General features: G+C 35.9%; 1 protein-coding gene and 1 long non-coding RNA gene across 4 annotated transcripts; one reads left to right on the top strand and one right to left on the bottom strand.

Moving 5' to 3' along the window:
• Window positions 1-1,248: 1,248 nt before the first annotated feature.
• On the bottom strand, window positions 1,249-12,050 carry LOC141388458 (uncharacterized). 3 transcript variants are annotated; one of them, XR_012408887.1, is made up of 3 exons: window positions 10,228-12,050; window positions 1,759-2,000; window positions 1,249-1,693 (listed from the first exon to the last, which is right to left on the bottom strand). It is a non-coding gene; the product is annotated as an uncharacterized lncRNA (long non-coding RNA). The 3 variants fall into 3 exon arrangements; XR_012408888.1 differs by having other exon boundaries at window positions 1,759-1,965; XR_012408886.1 differs by having other exon boundaries at window positions 1,759-1,893.
• A 1,939-nt stretch (window positions 12,051-13,989) lies between these two features.
• On the top strand, window positions 13,990-15,410 carry LOC141388964 (protein MEMO1-like; the record flags this gene model as incomplete). The annotated part of the gene is made up of 6 exons (XM_073959832.1): window positions 13,990-14,174; window positions 14,241-14,309; window positions 14,374-14,486; window positions 14,552-14,663; window positions 14,722-14,941; window positions 15,005-15,410. Coding segments are annotated over 6 exons (939 nt in total), but the record flags the coding sequence as incomplete, so codon positions are not given.
• Between the last annotated feature and the right edge of the window lie 6,293 nt (window positions 15,411-21,703).

Here is a 21,703-nt window from a genome sequence, read left to right as displayed (position 1 = left end):
CCTCACCTACAAACTGACAATTGCCCCAAGTAAACTCGCCTAATGTAAATTGGGACTATTTATTTCTATGTTCGATGTATATTAGGGATATATATTTTTGAAGAACAAATATATTCATCACAAAAAAAACTATTTCCCATAAAGACGGCTTCATATCATTGACATGTAACCTCCTCCAGGTCCGAACGACATGCCGCACACCGCTTATAGAGGCGGTACAATATTTGTTAATATGTTTGGTATTTTGTTAAACTTGAAAAGAATAAAGCCCTAATAAGCATGTGCTTCTTTGTTTTCAAAAGCAAACGATTGAAACAGCTTCTCTTTTTGCAAGTATTCTACTTTCTGCGAGAAATTATGCATTTAGTGGAATGATATGGAAACTGTTATAATCCCTGCTCAGGCGGCGCTAGATTGGACCATCCGGCTTTGCTAGCAGTTCAGGGTCTGGTTCTCAACCGTCCAAACCTAACTCCACAGGGCGAACACAAATTTGATATGCTAACGAACAAACGATACAAATAAAAAAAAAACAAACATACAAACACTTCTTTGATATGGGAGAATTGATGTTATTACTCCCGCATTTGCCCGCCCTTCCATGGTTTCCAAAAGTCCAATTCGCATTTCGTTGGAAACCCCACAAGACACACACACTCACCTCATCACCTTTTAAAGGAGTCCCCCAATCACAAATAGATTAACACATATTATCTTTTTTCAACTAATCAAAACATGGAACATTTATTAATATAAAAAGTTGACTTAAAACTAATTATTCGGTTTGTAGTCTGTTTAATATAAAGAAATATGAAAAGAAAATGGAATCTCTAACACCAGTCATAATTTAAATATTAAATGGTTTTTAAAGGTTAAATTTCATTAATAATGTCCCTAGAGCGTATTCGGCGTTTTAATATTCGCCGCCTAATTATCAAAATGTCTATCCTAAGAGAGCTCACTTAAGAAAGTTTTGATGCCAAATTGGCTCACTAATTTACTTCCCAAACAACTCTAGAATCCTTGAAAAATCTTATAAAACATTTAGGAGAAAAGAAACTGGTATTAAAAATCCTAACAATGTGTAACTTACTTAAAAGCTAGGACAAACACAAGGACATCAAACATTAATACATAAAGATTTATTTTTTTAGGTTTTTGGTATCAAATCTTTGATCATTTGTAAGGTAATTAACCAAATGACCAATTTATCATTAATTTCAAATTTTATATTAAATTTAATTAATCTTTTAGTTAACTTATTTTCTTTCTTTTATTTAGTTGCAGATAACCGCCATGATTTTTATATAAAACTTTTCAAAAGTACGTGTTACCTCACTTTCCAGCTTGTTAAATTGGCAAAAATTGCGATACCTCTTTTCAGCACACAGGCATATCTATAGTGTTCCAATAGTGTTATTTGGTGGCCTCAAAGTTGGCAGGAAGCCGAAACAACCAGCACACTTAAAGCTTCTCAGGCAGGAATTGGCTCTTAACGCTGTTTTTTAGGCCACAAACAAAAGTTTGCAAGAAATTCACAAAACTTGGTAATAATGCCAATGGCAAAACCGTTGACACAGCGGGCAAAATTAAATGACCAAAACAGCAAAACAGATAAATAAAAAGAAACGCACAGGCCCCACTTCTGGGAATAGCTTAGGCCAGTGGAATTGGTGATTTTTCTCGGGAAATTCTATAATAAAAAGCCGTTGTTAGAAAACGGTCATTTATAGACACTCATCCACTAACATTACTTACTTTTATTTTTATTTCCACAAAATAAAGAAATACAAAATGCACACAACTGTCTTTTACTTTACTATCTTTGGGCAACACAATCGTTTTTGGCCTTTAAACTTAGTATGTCATGACCCGCAACTTTAATGACGGTTACTGCACAAATAAAGGCTTCAATTTTTCTTTTTTTGAATGAAAGAAAAATTATTCAATCCTTACAGCTGGGAACTTGGTATGTAAACCATTGTTTAATATAAAAACGTCTTTATTATAAAACAAGTAAAAAAGCATTAAGTTCGGCCGGGCCGAACTTTTCATACCCTCCACCATAAAATATTCATTCCTGTCCCCAACTTTAAGTGAGTACGTTAAAATGTCAGATAATGTACATGTACTTCATTCGGGAGGCCCTTTTTTATGGTGCCTATATCTAACTGTTGACAATTTTTGGTGGGCTAAAAATTGGAAGGTACTGTTATATAGGGGTTATAATAAAACATGGGCCTATGTTGACAGTTTTTGAAGGGAGCCTTTAATGTCAAATAACTCCTAATTCGGTTAAAAATTGCAGCTAGAATCCTCAAAATACCGAAAATTGGTACATAACATGGGAACTTCAAATGTCATTAACAGCTAGTTCGGAGGTATGTGGGCTATACGAAAATATGAACTTAAATGAACAATTTTTGTTGCAGAATTTTTGTTGACTTTTAAATTTCAAAGTTCGTCCAAAAAATAAATCTAATAAATCTAAGGTACGGAAAATCGGGAGGTTTGTTTTGGGGCTATACAAAAATATGGACCTACGTTCGGTTAAACATTTTAAATAAAATCCTCAAAGTACCGAAAATCGGGAAGTATCGTTATATTGGGACTATGTTGAAAATTGTTGATGCAGATGTGTGGTGACCACTACAACCTTCAAATGTCAAATTACAGTTAGTTCTGTTAAACATTGTAGCTAAAATTGCCAAATTACTGAAAATTGGGAGGTACCGTTACATGGGAGCTATATCCGAACATGGACCTATGTTGACAATTTTTGATGGAGAGGTGTTGCGACCACTAAGAACTTCAAATGTCAAATTACTGCTAGTTCGGTTTAAAATTGTAGCTAAAATCATCAAATTACTGAAAATCGGGAGGTACTGTTATATGGGGGCTTTCTTGAAAATTTTTGGTGGAGAGGTGTGGTGACCACTAACAATTTCAAATGTTCAAATTACAGATAATTCGGTTAAAACTTGTTGGTAAAATTCTCAAAATACCTGAAATCGGGCGGTAACGTTATATGGGGGCTATTCCAAAACGTGGACTTATGTCCACTAGTTATATAAGTTTCTTGACATTTAAGAACCCTAAATGTCAAATTATAGTTACATCGGTCTGAAAATGTAGATAAAAACGTCAAAATGCCGTAAATCGGGGGTACCGTTATATGGAGGCTATACCAAAGCGTGGACCTAGGTCCACAACCTTTGTTATATAAGTTTAGTTACACCTAAGAACCCTAAATGTCAAATTATAGCTATATCGGTCTGAAATGTAGCTAAAAACGTCAAAATACCGTAAATAGGGGTGTACCGTTATATGGGGGCTATACCAAAACGTGGACCTATGTCCACAAGTTTTGTCACATAAGTTTATTGACATTTAAGAACTTCAAATGGCAAATTATAGCTAAATCGGTCTGAAAATGTAGCTAAAACCGTCAAAATACCGTAAATCGGGGGGTACCGTTATATGGGGGCTATACCAAAACGTGGACCTATGTCCACAACTTTTGTTATATAAGTTTCTTGACATTTAAGAACCCTAAATGTCAAATTATAGTTACATCGGTCTGAAAATGTAGCTAAAAACGTCAAAATACCGTAAATCGGGGGTTACCGTTATATGGGGGCTATACCAAAACGTGGACCTATGTCCACAAATTTTGTTATATAAGTTTATTGACACTTGAGAACCCTAAATGTCAAATTATAGCTAAATCGGTCTGAAAATGTAGCTACAAACGTCAAAATACCGTATATCGGGGGGTACCGTTATATGGGGGCTATACCAAAACGTGGACCTATGTCCACAAATTCTAATATATAAGTTTATCAACACTTTAGAACCCTAAATGTCAAATTATAGCTACATCGGTCTGATAATGTAGCTAAAAACGTCAAAATACGGTATATCGGGGGGTACCGTTATATGGGGGCTATACCAAAACGTGGACCTATGTCCACAACTTTTGTTATATAAGTTTTTTGATACTTAAGACCCCTTAATGTCAAATTATAACTAAATCGGTCTAAAATTGTAGCTAAAAACGTCAAAATACCGCAAATCGGGGGGTACCGTTATATGGGGGCTATACCAAAACGTGGACCTGTGTCCACATGTTTTGTTATATATGTTTATTGACACTTAGGAACCCTAAATGTCAAATTATAGCCAAATCGGTCTGAAAATGTAGCTAAAAACGTCAAAATACCGTAAATCGGGGGGTACCGTTATATGGGGGCTATACCAAAACGTGGACCGATATAGCCCATCATCGAACTTGACCTGCCTGCAAACAAAAGACGCATTTTCCCAAAATTTCAGCATCCTATCTCCATTTTTGTGGATGCTAGAGTGATTACCACAGACGGACGGACGGACGGACGGACGGACGTGCTCAGATCGACTTAGAATTTTACCCTGATCAAGAATATATATACTTTATAGGGTCGCAAATGAGTATTTCAATGCGTTACAAACGGAAAAACAAACTTAATATACCCTCCATACTATGGTGGAGGGTATAAAAAAAAACAAAAAAACACAAACTTATGTCAAATCGAATACTTAAAAACCTGGTCTCCAGATTCGCTCCGGTTGATGAGAGATTCTTTAACATCGGTCTCATCTACGCCCGTGCCCTGGCGGTAGAGAAAGATGTACAGATCAATAATATACTCTACGAGCGCATATAGAGAGCATAGGCATGACACTAAGATTGTCCTACGAGATTTCCATGCTTGTAGCAGCCAAGGTACGCACTCGTCTAGGTGTTGCGATAAAAGTGCGATCTGCCACTGGACCCGATAATCTGGAAGCGAATTGGCAAAGAATGGACCACTTTCTTCAAACTGCCGCAAATCTATTCTTGAGTACCAAAAACGACCACCTAAAATTCAGGTATGTCGTTAGGTTACTGAAGAGAAGAACCCGGCATAAAGGGCAACCCTGCATTCAGTAGCAACACGAAGAGTCTAGGAGAAGTATCGGGAGAAGAGGATAGAGTAGAATAGTATTTTCAGAATTAAGAAATAAGGAAAATGTGCGAATGAAATTCAAAAAAATTTCCAGAGTTTAAAACACCAGACTGAAGTGTATAGTGCAGCTTCATTCTCCTGCAAAGATGATGAAGAGGTAGCTAGTAAATGATAAACATAGTCACTTAGGATCTGGAAGGAAGCATTTCATTAAGCTTTTGGAATCGAATATGGGCGGCAATGAAGATACCCTAAAAAAATGTGAAGCTTGAATCAATCCACACTGCTCTCAGCAACACAGGAATTTCATCTATCCTTGTGGAATGGATTGATGAGATGCTGAAAAATAAAATCATCAACTCAAGTGTAGGAGAGGGTTCCGTGCGAAAAACTGTTAACAGAGGTATATCGCAGGGGGGAATTCTCTCACCTCTGCTATTGCTTCTAGTAATAAATGAAGTAGTTGTGTATTTCGACCGGCTGAAGACCAAGTTTGTGGGCTACGCTGATGATGTGGTTGTGCTGATAAGTGTCAAATTCTTACAACCTTGTCAGAACTCATGCCAAGCGCTTTACTACAACTTGCAAGCAAGCTGGGCTCATGACAATGGTCTTGGAGTAAACCCAGAGAAAACGGAGCTTATACTATTCACAAAGAAACGCAAAATTCCCGATTTCCAGCCTCCAGTTCTAGGCGGGGTGGCTCTGGAACTTTCTACGGAAGCACAATACCTCAGCACTATTCTGGACCATCGCTTAACATGGAAAAGAAATATCGAGGAGCGAACAAAGAATGGGCTCACATCACTCTACTCCTGTAAGAACTCCAGTGGGAAAAGCTGGGGATTGAAATCTTACACTGGTTGTATGTAACCGTTATCCAGCCTATACTTATCTATGGGGGGCTTGTTTGGTGTACAAAGAACTGCGTCGTTGCTGATTACCGGCTCGAATAGAAGCACTCCTCAGGCTGCTTTAAACATCATTTTGAATTTCCAACCTCTGGACATCCTAATCCAGTTTTAAACGGGAAGAACGGCTTTTAGACTCCGAGAGTTAGGATCATGGCGAGGTTCACTCTTCGGACATTAGATAGCCTTAAAACTAATTGATAGTCGATTTGAATTAGTTGACAATGGTTGCGTAAGCGATTATATGACCACTGGCTTCAAGTTTGACACTTTATCCGTTATATTCCCAAGTAGGGACGTATGGGCTGAGTGCATATCTCCACTGGAGGTCTGGCAATATATACAGGCGGGTCTAAGATAGAAAAAACTCGTACAAGCTTAACGATAATTGTAACGTTTTTCAGGAAAGTAGCAGAACTGGTGAAGAAACTTGAAGGCAGTCTTACAAGACCGGTACCTATATATGTCGATAGTCAGGCTACCCTTAAGGCTCTCAAGTCAGGGACCATTAAAAAACTCTGTATGACATAGGCAATATCGTAAAGATATGTTGGGTTCCGAGTCACAGTAACATTATGGGAAATGGGGCAGCAGACGAACTAGCATCGGTGGCTCTAAGTCTATCAGCTTATCAATTCATGAAACCGTCCGGCCACAGATGTGCTACCACATCGACAAACTTCTTGATATCTTCGATGAGAGGGCACAACAAAGATGTCTCTTGGAACCTGGTTGTAGGGTATCCAAGGCAATCTGGCCTGTGGTCTCTCGTTGAAGAACGACGTCCCTCCTCTCACTTTATAAGTTAGGGATGAAAATCGCGGTGGGGCTTATAACAGGTCACTGCAGAGTGAGATCTCTAACCTCACAATGAGATAATAGCGGCGTTGACTACTGCAGGCTATGTGAAGATGCAGAGGAGGTAAAGACTGTTGAACATCTGCTTTGTAGGTGCCCCTTGCTGCAAACAAGGAGACACCGAATACTGGGCAGATATGTGATAGATACTCTGACATTCCTGTCTTACATAGATCCCATTGCCCTACTCAACTTTGCCAAGCCTCTATCATGGCCTCGCAAGGGTCCATAACCACTAAATACTACAAACTTGGTAATCAACTCATCTACATGTCTAACTCTTACGAACCATAACAAACACCCACGTCACCACCTCTGCTGCAAAACCTTTCTCCATCACAACATCCTCAACTAATAGTCATCTCTTCCTATACATCTTTGCTACATCCTCATCTCTGCTCCATCAACCTCAGCATAATCGGCGATGGCTTGGAACACCTTTGGTCTGGTGGTTTTATAGTCGACGAATAGGTGGTATGTGTTAATTCGTTTTTCAATGCCCTTCTCTAGAATTTAACTGAACTGTTCAAACCCAGTGGCGAGTATGCATCAGTTGATAAGCAAAGTTTGGCTGGAGGAATGCATGCCCACCCATCGGTTTGTGCCAACTACGGATGCATAGATCTCCTATCCATGGCATAAAAATTGCTGTCAGGCGTATTATGAGATCGGCTGAAACCTATGTTGAATGTAATAATTGCATCATACCAACGCGATTTTGGAGCTAGTAGACCAAATATTCACTCTACCTTAAATCCTAGAGAAGGCCCTTGACAAACGGATTAACACATACCACCTATTTGTCGACTATACAACCACTTTCGACAGACCATAAGGTCAAAGGTGTTCCAAGCCATGTCTGAGTTTGGAATTCCCGCAAAATTAATACGGTTATGCAGAATAACATTAATTAACACGAGATCAGCAGTTAAAATACGAAATGTCCCTTTTAAGTCGTTCAATTCAAAACGAGATTTCAGACAAAGTGACAGTCGATTGTGTGACCTATTTAACATATTGCAGGAAAAGGTCATACAAGATGCAAATGTGTACACAAGGAATGATAAAAATAGCCCCATATAAAATAATGAAACAATGTTATTGACGTACGCAGATGACATCGACAACACAGGTCGATCAAAATAATCCGTAAAAGCCAACTTTAGAAAAATTTAAAAAGAGTCTGCCAAAGTGGGTCGGGCAGTGAAGGGTCGATACCGGCCGACATCGGTACAGTAGAACGTATTGAGCCACAATGATTGCGTTAGCTGGGTCATGTGAACAGGATGGATAAAGATAAGAGCCATTTGACGCCCTAAGGGAAGAGCAAAACTCTGATGGAAAGACCACGTGGGAGATGACATCACAAAAATGGCATCAAAAAGTGGAGAAGTAAAGTGCGTTTGGAAATCTATTCTTAGTTTGGTTATGGAACAAAACGTTCTGTTGAGAATGAAAGCCATCTAAGTAAGTAATAACAAAATTATTTTTTAAGGAGATTTCCTCAAAATACGTTAAATGCTTCTTGTCCATAAGAACCCGAAATTCCAATTTACAAATATGTCGGTGGAAAACGTGGATAAAACCTTTGCAATAAGAGAAAAGTCAGGTACTGTTCTTGAAGGGTTATGTCTACACCAAAAGATTGTCATATGTCAAGAACTGTGAGGCCCCGTGTTTAATTTGATGTACATGTACAAGAACAACGAGTATTAGTATGCACAAAGTTGAAACCGATTGGGAAACTCCCTTCTAAGGTCACTTGCACCTTGGACATTTTAATTCGTGTCCCTAAAATTTTTACAGCCATGGTATTTTCAAGGAAGTACGAATTGGACACCGAAAAAATAATCCGTGCTAAATAGGACTGCCGTCTGTAAAAAACGCTCCGATAGCTGGTTTGAAACTGCACTGTTGCGAACAATTTTGAAATTTTGCGCTGGAGGTGGGTCTGGACCAATTCGGTTACCCCCTTCGCTAGAAAAGTGTTTGAATTCGAATCCTTCGACGGTACAACCAGAATAAGGCTAAACTTCGATGGGGAACTCAAATGATGGACTTTATTCTTTTCTGTCAGTCAGACAATCACTGGGTTACGTTTTGTATCATTCAATAATCTTTAAAAATGTATTTATTATACGTCTGAACCATTATTCTATTTAAACCACACAACCATGATTTCTATCAAACCTAAACATTCCATTACTTTTACTATAAAACAATGAACTAATATGCGCATTTGTATGTAAGTATGAGTAGTTTTATAAAATTTACTTGAAATGTGTATACATACATATGTAATTATTCAACCAGGGATACAAATATACATCGATTTAATGTATTTTAAACAACTTAAATATCTTCAATGTATTTGTACGTTGCGAATTCGATTTAATTGTGGAGAAGAATTGTAATAGCATGTATTACATATGTATTTATATTCTCTAATTTTAACAACACAATGGAAAGGTTACAAGCGTAATTGGAAAAGCTCCATTTGTCATTGCTTTGTTACTTGTTAAGTAAAAATAGCGTTAAATTCGACTGGACTAAAATCTTTATAATAGCAACTGTTTACTATACAAAGCTCATGAATATTTTAAGCTAATACAACTGGCACCATTTTACGATAGGTCGTATCCAGGCTTCAATAGCGGGATCACTCTTCTTATTCCCCAGACTACGAGTACGATGTGGGTGGTTAGAAACAGATTGAGAACTTTGGCGAGAAACTCGACTCCCGGCATATGCATCTGTTTCATCGGGGCCCAACGCTTTGGATGATTTCGCGTTCCTGATGGCATTCGCAACATCATCAATTGTAAATTGTGGTAGTGCCTTTTCGGCAAGAAGATATCTAACACGACGTAGTACTCTTCTCTTCGCTCTGTGACTGCCAGGGAGCTCGATAAAATGTCGATTAAAATAACTTGCGCACTTCTTTGGATCAATCAGCGTAACATCGCCAAACGTGACTGACTTCCTATCTTCTTTTTTCCAGAATTCGAGAGTGACTTAACCGTTGCCTACAATCGACTTATTCCGACTCCAGGGTTCAAATCTTCAGGGGATTAAGCCACTTGTTTCGCGTTTATTTGCTAATCCTGAGCGGAACGGAACGCTACCCGAACATCAGAAGGGTTGATGCTGTGACTAGTGTACTCTCTGAAACTAGGTCAATCAGCTTTCCCATGATTGATGAAAGTGCGGCGTTCAGAGGTTGACTTTTACCGCCCGCTTCCTGACCTGCCCGCGCAACAAAACATTCAAATTGAAAATCGAACGAGTTTTCATTGATGTTTTTCAAAATATTCAATCAAATGTGAAAAATTATTAGTTTTTTAAATTCCAATAATTAATAGACATTTCCTTGTTTTGTTTACAAATACAACTGGCAGTAACGTTACAAACAAAAACAAATTCCTTTGTGGTTGTTGTTCGAGTTGTATTTGTTGTAGTATTAACTTTACCTTGTATGAACATGACTAATTTTGAAGAAAAATATGTATTTAAAAATGAGAAAAAATACTTATATTCTAAGCGAATTTATGAAGCAAAGGACTATTTTTAACGCCTTAACTAAAGATGACTCATTCAGTAAATTGCCTAAGCTTCATTTTTCTAGTTATGAAAATTCCTCTAACTCGCAAGGGTTGCCAAATATTTTGGTTATAATATTGGTAAAAATGAAATTATTTAATATAGATGTATGGATTTCCTTAAACTTTTAGTCAGTTTCGACAAATTCGAACAAATGGCCACTAGTGCCAAATTGTAGCCTAGCGCCTGTTGATTTCAAAACTGTATAGACTTTTTGCGGAAATTTGCGGTTTTGGGAGTTATGGCCAAAAGTTTAACTCCCTTTTTTAGTTGCTGAATTTATATTTTTTGCATTTTTTAAATTATCCTTTCTTATATTTATGTTCAATATAATGTTTTTGTACTATTAGAGATTTCTATTGTCATGGTAGCTTAGAGCCGCATTGAAAACTCGTGAAAGAAAAAGACAAAGTTTTGGGCGTGTTCGCTTCAACAAAATAATTTTCCTTTTTTGGGACACCCTAATGTTGGGCCACGCCTGCACTGAGAGCTAAAAATACATTATTACAAGTAATGCTGCAGAAAAAGGTGATTCAAGTTTATAAAGTACCGAAAAAGTATGGCAACCCTATATGGAGGCTGTAGTCAAAAGTGGACCGATATAACATTTCTTTATAAGGTGGTATTCTGAACTCTGAGTTCATTATTAAAACCTATTCGGTTAGAATATTTGGTTGACATATGCCCAAATAAATCGATATAAATCATATGGGGAGTAAACTGAATCATGGACCAATACTGAACATTTTTCGTGGGGATCCTTACTATGCAATAATAACTCCTGGTACCGGATTACAGCAAATTTGGTTGAACAATGTCTTGGTAACAGTAAAATACTTAAATTCAAGATGATTCGTTACATGGGGACCACGCGAAATCTTGGACGTAGGACTGCAATATTTTTGTTGGAGTGTTTTTTGGCCACGAGGACCCATTGATAAAAATTTCAGTTCGATATGTTATCTAGAAGTATTTTTGTCACACCTTCCCATGTAGGTGCCACCACTGTGCAATGTAATGTATCTTGAAAGTTCAAACTTAGATGACTGTAATTTAAGTTATGAACTTTATTTTATCTATTTTCGGAGTCGACTCCGGAGTTGGAGTCGGAGTCGAAGTCGAGAAAAAAATTGGACTGGAGTCGGAGTCAGAGTCTGAACAAAAATGGCTCGACTCCGAAGCCCTGCTTTGCACATCGTGAAATTTCTACAAACTTAGATGAGGTTCCAATATGGACTCAATAGGTCCATTCCTTCGGGTACCTCCCACACAAAATTTCGGAAATGTACAGGTTAGGACCTGTTCTCGAATCTCTTAGATTTTTGTTGTAGCAACTTGTATTCACTGTCCCGCTTACGACGGTATATGTCCCATTAGGGGCAAGTACATACTTCCTGAGAAAATAGCCTGAAAGATGCAAAAAGCCCCTTTTGAAGGGATTGGTCCATAATTTATACATCCTAATATATCTACCAACTATAGATCAGGTTTGAATATGGACTATATTTGTCCACTCCTTCCGGTACCTCCCACACAAAATTTCGGATAAGTTCTTTCGTGAAAAATTGGTCAAAATATAGTTATGTTTTCTTTCATCCAATGAAAAATCGTCATTTCAGACCATAAAATCGTCATTTTTCAATTTTTGGGTCAAAATGACGATAATCGTCAAGTTCGGCAACACTGCACCCAACACAAGGTAACAATTGATTTTAGCCTCTCCCATGGTACAATTATTACAGGTAAAAGCAAGTGTTGTTGTACAACAATCGATACAACAACCACATAGAAATTTGTTGTTGTACGTAATACTAGTGTCAACTTAATTTTTGAAAATTGTAAACAAAAATATAAAATGTCAATGTGCTTTGAAGTCTCATATTGTTTTAAATAAATACAAATACATATATGTAAATTTAATAAATGAATTAAAAACTATTTAAACTAACATCAATAATAAATCCGCGTGTTACTTTTCTTAAAAATGTTGACAGAGGTAAGTATCACTGCATCTAAATATCCAGAATTACTAATAATTCATGGTTAATTTGAGATGGGGCACATTGAATCACAATTTTCAATTAACCAAATCCAAACATATTATATGCGAAGAAAAGATGAAATCCACGATTCAGAATGATATTTATCAATATTAATGAATAACCACTGCTAGAAACAAATCAAAAAAGCCGATGGTGATGCAGTACAGCAGAAAACTACATACCTGCTGTAATAGGAAATGCAGCCGATGTTGGCAGGAAAAGCAAACATCTCTATTTCTGACTCCCTTATACGGCATAAACAAATGAAACATCTCAATTCGATATATAAAATATATTTTGTTCTATGTATGTACATATGTTTTAAATAAAATCAGTGTGTTTGGACATTATCCCCAAAAATTGTTGGCTGAAGTTCATAGATGCAAAATGGGTTCATTATTTTCATCCTACAGCTGTAACGAAAGGAGAGTTTCAACGTGCCTTATAGTAAGTTCAGATTTACGAAATCTGAACGTGGGTTTATGTTCTGTTTAATCCATCGCTTGACGTTTTGTGTAGCTAAAAACAACAACCACATAGTACTGGTTTCGTGATGCCAACCACAGCAACACTTGAGACGAAACTGCAGTTCTGATAACTCTTCCTTAGCAAGAGGGGCCTACTAGGGATATTTTGAAGAAATCTGCTTCGTCATAACCAAAAAACACGACTCAGGTTCCATAATAGGAGTTTAACCATACTCTGCAATTGTCTTATTCCGTATAGTGTATCCAATATATTGAGATTTCATTCATAATGTTTTCCATCAGATCCTTGTCTGCAATGAGATATTTTTAAGTGCATAAATACCCACTTTACCTTAAATAAATATAGCACTCACCTGTATCCGCCAATGCCTGACACACCATTTTACACTGCCTTTTGTTCTCTTACACCATCCTTACAGATTGTTAAACTATTCGAAAGTTGCATCCTGTGGATCTATTTATTCGAAGTTCGCACGTACATATTACTCGTGAAGTCTATAACTTCAAAAATATGTGTTTAATGTTTGTTTATCAGAAAGTAAAAAATATAAATATTAATTGACAATTAACGAAAAGAACAACGTCATAAACTTCATATTGTATTTGACACTAGTATTACGGGTGAACCTAATCAGCTGGGATTTGCTTTTACCTGTATTTTTGTACCATGAGCCTCTCCAGAAAGTCTTGGCGTCCAAAATTGCCGCAGACTTGATAGTATAGGAACTTAGTGATTTAAGGGTCGCCTGACTTATCCAACAGCGGGTTCTTACGTACCGGATTGACCCGAAACCAAAAGTGTTTCGGCCAGCGGCTGTCAACCCAGCATTATATGCTGCTACAACAACAACAACTATGGCCCTTTTCATGTTGCCTATAAGTTCTGTGGCTTTTTGATTACAAAGATCTCGGCTTAAATTCACTATAATTTTCGTTCAAGCTGTATCAGAGCCGTAATTTGAGGCTATAGCTGTAGACTCATGTTCCTGTTCTTGGATTCATCGGTATATACCTCTATACCGAGTACAGGTGGAAAGTTGTGAATCCAGACCTCCCTGTCGAGTATTTGTACATTAATCTGGTCAAAGTGCAGTTGTGGTGATATATAATCATTGATTACCCCGATCCCAGTTGTAGTTCCGATCGTCGTAGAATCAAGACGATAATCGGATTTCCATTACATTTATTTTCTTTTGTATTTACAGCTTCCGAACTTTCCCGCCAGCTTGATAATTGGTTGGGAGCAGCAACACTCTCACACGGACCTGCTAGGGCTATAATAGCCCCGTAAGTATTATTTTTCCCCACTATAAACATTATACAACAGCATACATATATTTTTATTCTTTGTAGACACGCTGGTTACACATATTGCGGAGCATGTGGTGCTTTTGCTTATCGACAAGTTAGTCCTGCTGTAGTGTAAGTCTACATATTTTGCCTATTTAGCGCCTTTCCAGTCTATGTTAATGGTTTTCTTTTTTAGTAAACGCGTATTTATTTTGGGCCCATCTCATCATGTCCGCCTTCGAGGCTGTGCCTTATCAATTGCCAAAAAGTGTAAAACTCCACTTTATGATCTCAAAGTTGATACAGACGGTATGATATTCATTGAATAACAAAAATTGAAATTAGAAATTTTGCATATATTTTTGCACAAATAGTTAATGCTGAATTGGAAAAGACTGGACACTTTTCTTGGATGGATATGAAAACTGATGAAAATGAGCACAGCATCGAAATGCATCTACCTTATATAGCCAAAGTTATGGAAGAGTAAGAGCTTTTTTAAATATTTTTACAAACAAATTCTTTACTAATATCCATTGTCCAGCTTTAAGGACCAATTTACAATTGTCCCCATATTGGTGGGTTCTTTGAATCCCGATCAAGAGGCACTTTATGGACGATTATTAGCTAATTATTTCACAGATCCTCAGAACTTGTTTGTGATATCTTCAGACTTTTGCCACTGGGGTCATCGTTTTAATTATACATACTATGACAAGACGTGTGGCCCAATTTACAAATCTATTGAAAAGCTGGATAAGCAGGTGTGTTCAAAATCAAATCGAAATTAATACTTTATTTATGGACCAATGTTTTATTTATTATAGGGTATGGATATAATTGAAACATTAAAACCTGAAACATTTACTGCCTATTTACGAGAATACAACAACACCATTTGTGGACGCCATCCCATTGGCGTAATGCTGAGTTCAGTTAAAGTTCTCCAAGAACAAGGATATAATATGACTTTTAAATTCTTAAAATACGATCAGAGTAGTCAATGCAAAGTTATGGACGATTCAAGTGTTAGCTATGCATCGGGTTCTTTAGTATTTGAATGCTAAAGATTATGCAATACAAAGTTTTTTCTCTAACTTATTAGGCCTTTTGAAGTAAAATTAAGAAAAGCCGGCCACCACCATTTTATTGTTCAAACAATAGAAAATTAATTACAATATCGTCTGAATAAGCAGATTGTATATAATATAAATGTTTGGTTCTGAATAAAAACAACAGCTTTAAATCGAATTTGGTTGGTTTCTTTTATTTTGTCGGGAAAGAAATTTAAGAAATTTAATGTAATGTGCATTTTGTGTCCTTTACAAATTGAGATCTCCAGTCCGATCATGAATATCAACTCTCCGTGAGTTTTCTCACTCTCTCCTTTAAGTTGCAATGACAGAAAGACAAAACTCACGGGGAGAGTACATTCATGATTGGTCTGTTCCTTTACTTTTGAAAATGGTAAAACCGGCAAAAGTAGTAAAAGCTGTAAACTGCTCTCATATGAATTGTATGGTGTCAGAAGTAAAGGAACGCTTTTCGAGTTAAAAGTGGTAAAACTTGAAGATTCTTGAAGGTAAAGGAACAGAGCTTATATTAACACAAAATATTTCTTCGTATCATTTACAAAAATGGTTGTTGTAAAATTGTTTTTATTTTATGTTTGTAAGTTCATTTTCTGCTTGATCTGGCTCTGGGTCAATCTCCAGTTCTAGGAATGTGGCTACTTTGATGGGGAAAATATGGATAAACTCCTCAGTAGAGTGCCTGCTTTTCGTTCGGACTTGACGACAAAATTCTATTTTATATTCGTATATTTCATTTTAATTTGCATTCGGCAAATTTGATCATCGATGCGGGATTTGATTTTTGAATGCGGGTATGTTCTTGTTTCTGCTTAGGGATACATTATCGATAGCAATTATCGTTGAGTGGAGTTGTCAAAATTACTTTATGTATGGCAACCTTCAACTGAAGTTGCGAATCTCAGTTGACGAAGCGGCTATTTTTCAGCAACTAGTTATTTTCAGTTGCAGTGAATATTTTCGAAGAAAAAAGAAGTAAAATTGAAAGGAAAAAAACATTATTTGAGTTGTAGTTTATTCGACCTTTTAAATTTTATTTTAGAAATGAAAAATCTTCTTTGAGCTTGAGGTCAGTATTGTTTATTTGTTTATTGTTTCATTTTATGTTTCCCAATATTTCGCAATTTTTTGAAATTGCAAACATATGTTTGGCAAATATCTTAAAAATACTGTGATACTCAATAATATACATACAATTATAATGTCGTTGTAGATCATCCCCTGAAGATGCAATTTCAAAAAATTGCGAAATATTGGGAAACACATGGTTTAATAAGAAAGGTTAGCCAAAGCTTTATGTCAGTTTAAATTTTTTCATTCGAGTATTCCTAAAACTTCAAAAAAATATACACAAACTGTGTATGTGTGTGTGGTGTTTGAATAATATGCCAAACAATTTTAAAAACAATCGAATTCAATGATTTTTAAAATTATTTTAGGAACATTTGTATGGAAATAATTCGTCAGCTTATCATTGAAACAAACATTTTATCATATCCACAACTTGATTATGCGGAGAAACATTGGTCCTTCATTCATTTTTCGCGATTTTTATAAAATGCTCAAAATTGGTGTTGTAAACAAACCCACTTGTTGCTTAATTTTGAAGTTTTAGGAATTCAGGAAAAACAAGGGTTCTATAGATTTTTTCATTTAAATCTACCTCTATACTTATACCCATGGTAGAACAAATACAAGGTAAAGTTAATACTACAACAAATACAACTCGAACAACAACCACAAAGGAATTTGTGTTTGTTTGTAAACCTTAGTGTCAACGTAAATGTAAACAAAACAAGGAAATGTCTATAAATTATTGGAATTTAAAAAACTAATAATTTTTCACATTTGATTGAATATTTTGGAAAACATGAATGAAAACTCGTTAGATTTTCAATTTGAATGTTTCCATATCATTCCACTAAATGCATAATTTCTCGCAGAAAGTAGAATACTTGCAAAAATGTTTCGGGTCGCTGGTAATTCATAGAAAAAAGAGAAGCTGTTTCAATCATTTGCTTTTGAAAACAAAAAAGCACATGTTTATTAGGGCTTTATTCTTTTCAAGTTTAACAAAATACCACACATATTAACAAATATTGTACCGCCTCTATAAGCGGTGTTTTAGTGTGCGGCATGTCGTTCGGACCTGGAGGAGGTTACATGTCAATGATATGAAGCCGTCTTTATGGGAAATAGTTTTTTTTTCAGATGAATAAATTTGTTCTTCAAAAATATATATCCCTAATATACATCGAACATAGAAATAAATACATAAAATGTCGAATGGAATTTGACACTAACACTACAACCCAGTTCAGTCAGCTGGGTATTGCTGCTACCTTTTCTTGTTCTACCATGACTTATACCATGGGGAAACATAAAATGAAACAATAAACAAATAAACTGTTGATATTTCCAATTGTACATCATATGTGCTTGGTAACCCTGCTATGAGAATACCTGGATAAATAACAATAATATTAGATGTGGCAACATTGTTCTTATATACAAATGCAACAGTATTCACGCATACTCATTTATGTTCTCTCTTCTCTTATTTATTGCATTTTATATTGTCTGCCATATTACATGTGTCACACATATCATCCATCATTGTACATAATACATAATTTACTTTTGTAACGTTTAGTTAGTTGTCTTACATCTTTCCTTCAATAAAGAACTGAATAATTAACCTTTAACTGTGGAGTTGGGGGTAAATTTTACCCCTTCGGTCATATTTTGTTAATTACTTTCAAATGATTTGAGCGATCGGTCTAATTTTCTCTGTATCTTCATATTTCCTTAACGTAAGTAGGCAGTAATGTTTTGGTTGTCATATGACTAGCAAGTGAGGAGATATGCTTACGATGGTGTAAAAATTACCCCACGTCCAAGTTCTTGTCACTGTGGCATAGAAAATATTTTACCACCACCTCCAAACTAACGTAAGTATCCTATGTAAAAAAATGACCCCACGTCCAATACGACGTATGAATTTCATGGAAAAGTTTTGACCACACGTCAAACTCGGCATATGAATTATATATTCTGCATTTTCAATTAATCCATTTTCACAGCAAATCAGTGCTCCTATAATAAGGCAATTGCTAGAAGAGGACGATAAGTTCAGCAACGTTGACGGTGATGGTCGATCCCGAATTCAACATAACCAAAGGCTACTTACGTTAAATTATTACTAGGATCTTGGACAAGGACTCAATAGCCCCATCCAAAATATATATCCCAGAGACTCGAAAATATGTTATATATGCTTAGTAGGCATAACAAAAAACTACACATACCTGTTTCCAATCCAATAAAGAAATATAAATGGGTTGCAACATACCCATATATATGTGTACAGTGTACGATCACTATGAATGATAAATCAGCTATTTGGTACCCTGCAGATTTTAAACAAACGTGTGTTTTTGAATGATTTCTGTATTTTCATTAAATATGTAGGCAAGACTGTCAAAAAATGCAATTTCACGTTTTTAAGTATTGTTATATTATTTATTTCTTCTAAAAATAAAATATGTCTTTTTTGTTGGATTAAAAAAAAGTCTGTGAAATATAGAGCCTAATTTTCTATATAAACAAAGATTGTGGTTTGATTTGATATTAGTTTATTATTTGCTGACACAATATCATGCAAAAAATGCAAAATATTATAAAAAATAGAAAATATATAAAGAAATATTTAAGAATATGTATAGGGGTAAAATTTACCACCACGTCAAAAAGTACGTCCTACATTTTCACCTCCAAAGTTAAAGGTTAAATAGAAAACGATCCTTGTGCCTCCACATTCATTTTCTACAGGTTATGGGCCTATGCGTTCGCATTTAAAGAGGATTTGTTGTCGCTGTTTCTTGAAGAATTGAAATAAATATTCTTGGTGCCTGGATTCTGCAAATTTTGTTCACAATTGCAAATTTTTATTGTGAAATTTATCGTGGATATTTACTCGATTGGCGAGAATCATGGCTGACTCAAAATTGTTGTTCACAAAGTTGAACAGAGATAATTATGAGTTGTGGAAATATAGAATGCAGCTGTTGTTAAAGAAGGAAAAGGTATGGGATGTTGTCAGTGAACCTGTTCCGGTGACTCCTGATGAAAAGTGGAAGGAGCGTGACACTGAGGCAACAATTCTGATTGGATTAGCTGTTGAAGAAAGTGAAGTTCATCGTATTGCAAATTGTGCAAATGCAAAAACAGCTTGGGACACACTTAAGCTGTAAACAGATACAACGTTTGGGTAAAGTTTTGTGTCGTTTTGGGCGTTTTTACACTGTTGGGCATGATGCCGAAAAATTCAAATTCATTTGAAATATATGCCGGCAAACAGATAAACGCTGGACTTTGGTATCGTCGTCGCCCTGTTGTTGTTGTTTTTTTCTCGACGCCCAACGCAAAACTTTAATCAAACGTTGTATCTGTTTTCAGCTTTATGCCAAGTTTACACTTGCGCTCCAAAATCCACTGGATTTCACGAAATCCTGAAATACACCCCGGTGTTTACACTTATTTTTTCTTGATTTCAAACATATCACAATGATCAAGGTAGATGCATATGCGTAGCTGATCGAACATGAATTATCCAAACAAGTTGTTGTAAATTGAATTAAACTTTAAAAATATACGACAATATAGAACTTTAAAACTTTATTTCGAAAATTATCGTAAAATTATCTATATATCGTATTAGTTGTGTATAGTACCAAAAAATAAAAAAATAATAATTGATTATCGTTAAGAAATCATACTAATAAATTTTGATAAATAAAAATTTTGCTCAGCACCTGCAAAATATTAGTACTTGCAATAGTTTTACCGTTTAGTGCTAAAAATGCGTTCCTGTACACCGAAATCTAGCAAGACTTGCAATTCTCTTTAAACAAAAATAGCGACGAATAACACCCTCTTCTCCTGTTTTCTGCCATAAAATTTTGGCCTAGTAGAAACCAGCAGCAAACATGTTCATATGTTCATTGGTATCTAATATTATAACTGATACGTTGATTTTGATACGTTGATTTTGACATTTCTGCTGGAGTTTTTGCAATTTCCGTCATTTTTCCGTTCCCTTATTTTTTTAGGAAATTTGTATGGGGAACAAATTTTTGACAATTCGCTCTATTTTCTAAAATTACCATTAAAAAAGTACGGGAACACAATGAAAAATAGCATTGTAACAAAGTAATTTAATATTTTTTCACATTGTTTACAAATTTTGATACTAACATTTTTTGTTGCAGCAGTTCGCACATCTACCTTGTTTATTGTCATACGTGAAAAGTGTTGCAACTTTTGGTACTTTTTTAGGCAAAAGCAAGGTTGTATATCATGTGTACTGTGATTTCGATGTTGTTTTCGCTGAAATCACAAAATGAGATGATTTCATTTTTGTATGCGAAATCATGATAAATTTTGCTTGATTCCGCACGAAATCACGAAACGCCTTCGAAATCACGAAACGAGGCCGAATGTAAACCAAGCATATTTTTATTATTAATATGAATTTAACGGCTCAGTCGACAAAATTGTCGGCGGCGGCGGCTTTAAAAATTGATCGGCGGCTCGGCTTAGCCGGCTGTGAGCCGATCGGCGCAGGTCTCTGCCCGAAAATCGACTTTCGATCCCTATTCATTCCTTGTATTAAACAAAAATAATGGCTTGAATAACAACAAAATATTTTAAAGTGGATATGAAATTGATTAGTTGCGGGCGAAGGGTAGGGAATACTATAGTTTCAGTTGTCACCAAACAACTTCATCAGTTCCCTTTTTCGCCGACTCTGTATCGATAAACAGGTCAATAAAGCCATCTAGCAAATTAAATAAAATGAGAAATTTGCTGTATGGCCCTAAAGCTGTTTACCCTACAATTTGAGTCGAACTAAAGAATTTCATATCCACCACTGTTTTTATGTCGTCTTTGCTTCGCAAAGAATACGAACATAGGAGTGTTGCTTCAATAAACGGGGGTAAAAACAACAAGAAAGTTGTTTTTGCATTACGCATTGGTCAACAAGGCCGTGCTGATGCCTATTATTGTTGTTGGCGTTTTTTATTGTTGGACTGCAGAATTTTACATCTTTGTGTTTATTTCAGCTCGAGTCCATATTTTGTTGTAATTCAATTGTTTGAATAACAACAAAATATTTTAAAGTGGATATGAAATTGACAAAATATGGACTCGAGCTGAAATAAACACAAAGATGTAAAATTCTGCAGTCCAACAATAAAAAAAAACGCCAACATCAAAAATAATGGCTTTAAAAAAAATAATTTAATACTGTGTGAAATAAGTTAAGTGCTCGCGGCAGAAAAATTTTAAAAAATATCGGCGCACGCCATCCCGTCGAGTTGACGGCTGCGATTTTTAGCCGATTCTAGGCGATGTAATCGGCGGCGGCTAAAA

Source organism: Musca autumnalis, unplaced genomic scaffold (genome assembly GCF_047663935.1).
Source record: "Musca autumnalis isolate F117 unplaced genomic scaffold, ASM4766393v1 scaffold_1, whole genome shotgun sequence".
Classification (NCBI taxonomy): domain Eukaryota; kingdom Metazoa; phylum Arthropoda; class Insecta; order Diptera; family Muscidae; genus Musca; species Musca autumnalis.
Note: the sequence above shows the minus strand (reverse complement) of the source record. Positions and strands in the feature narration are given on the sequence as shown.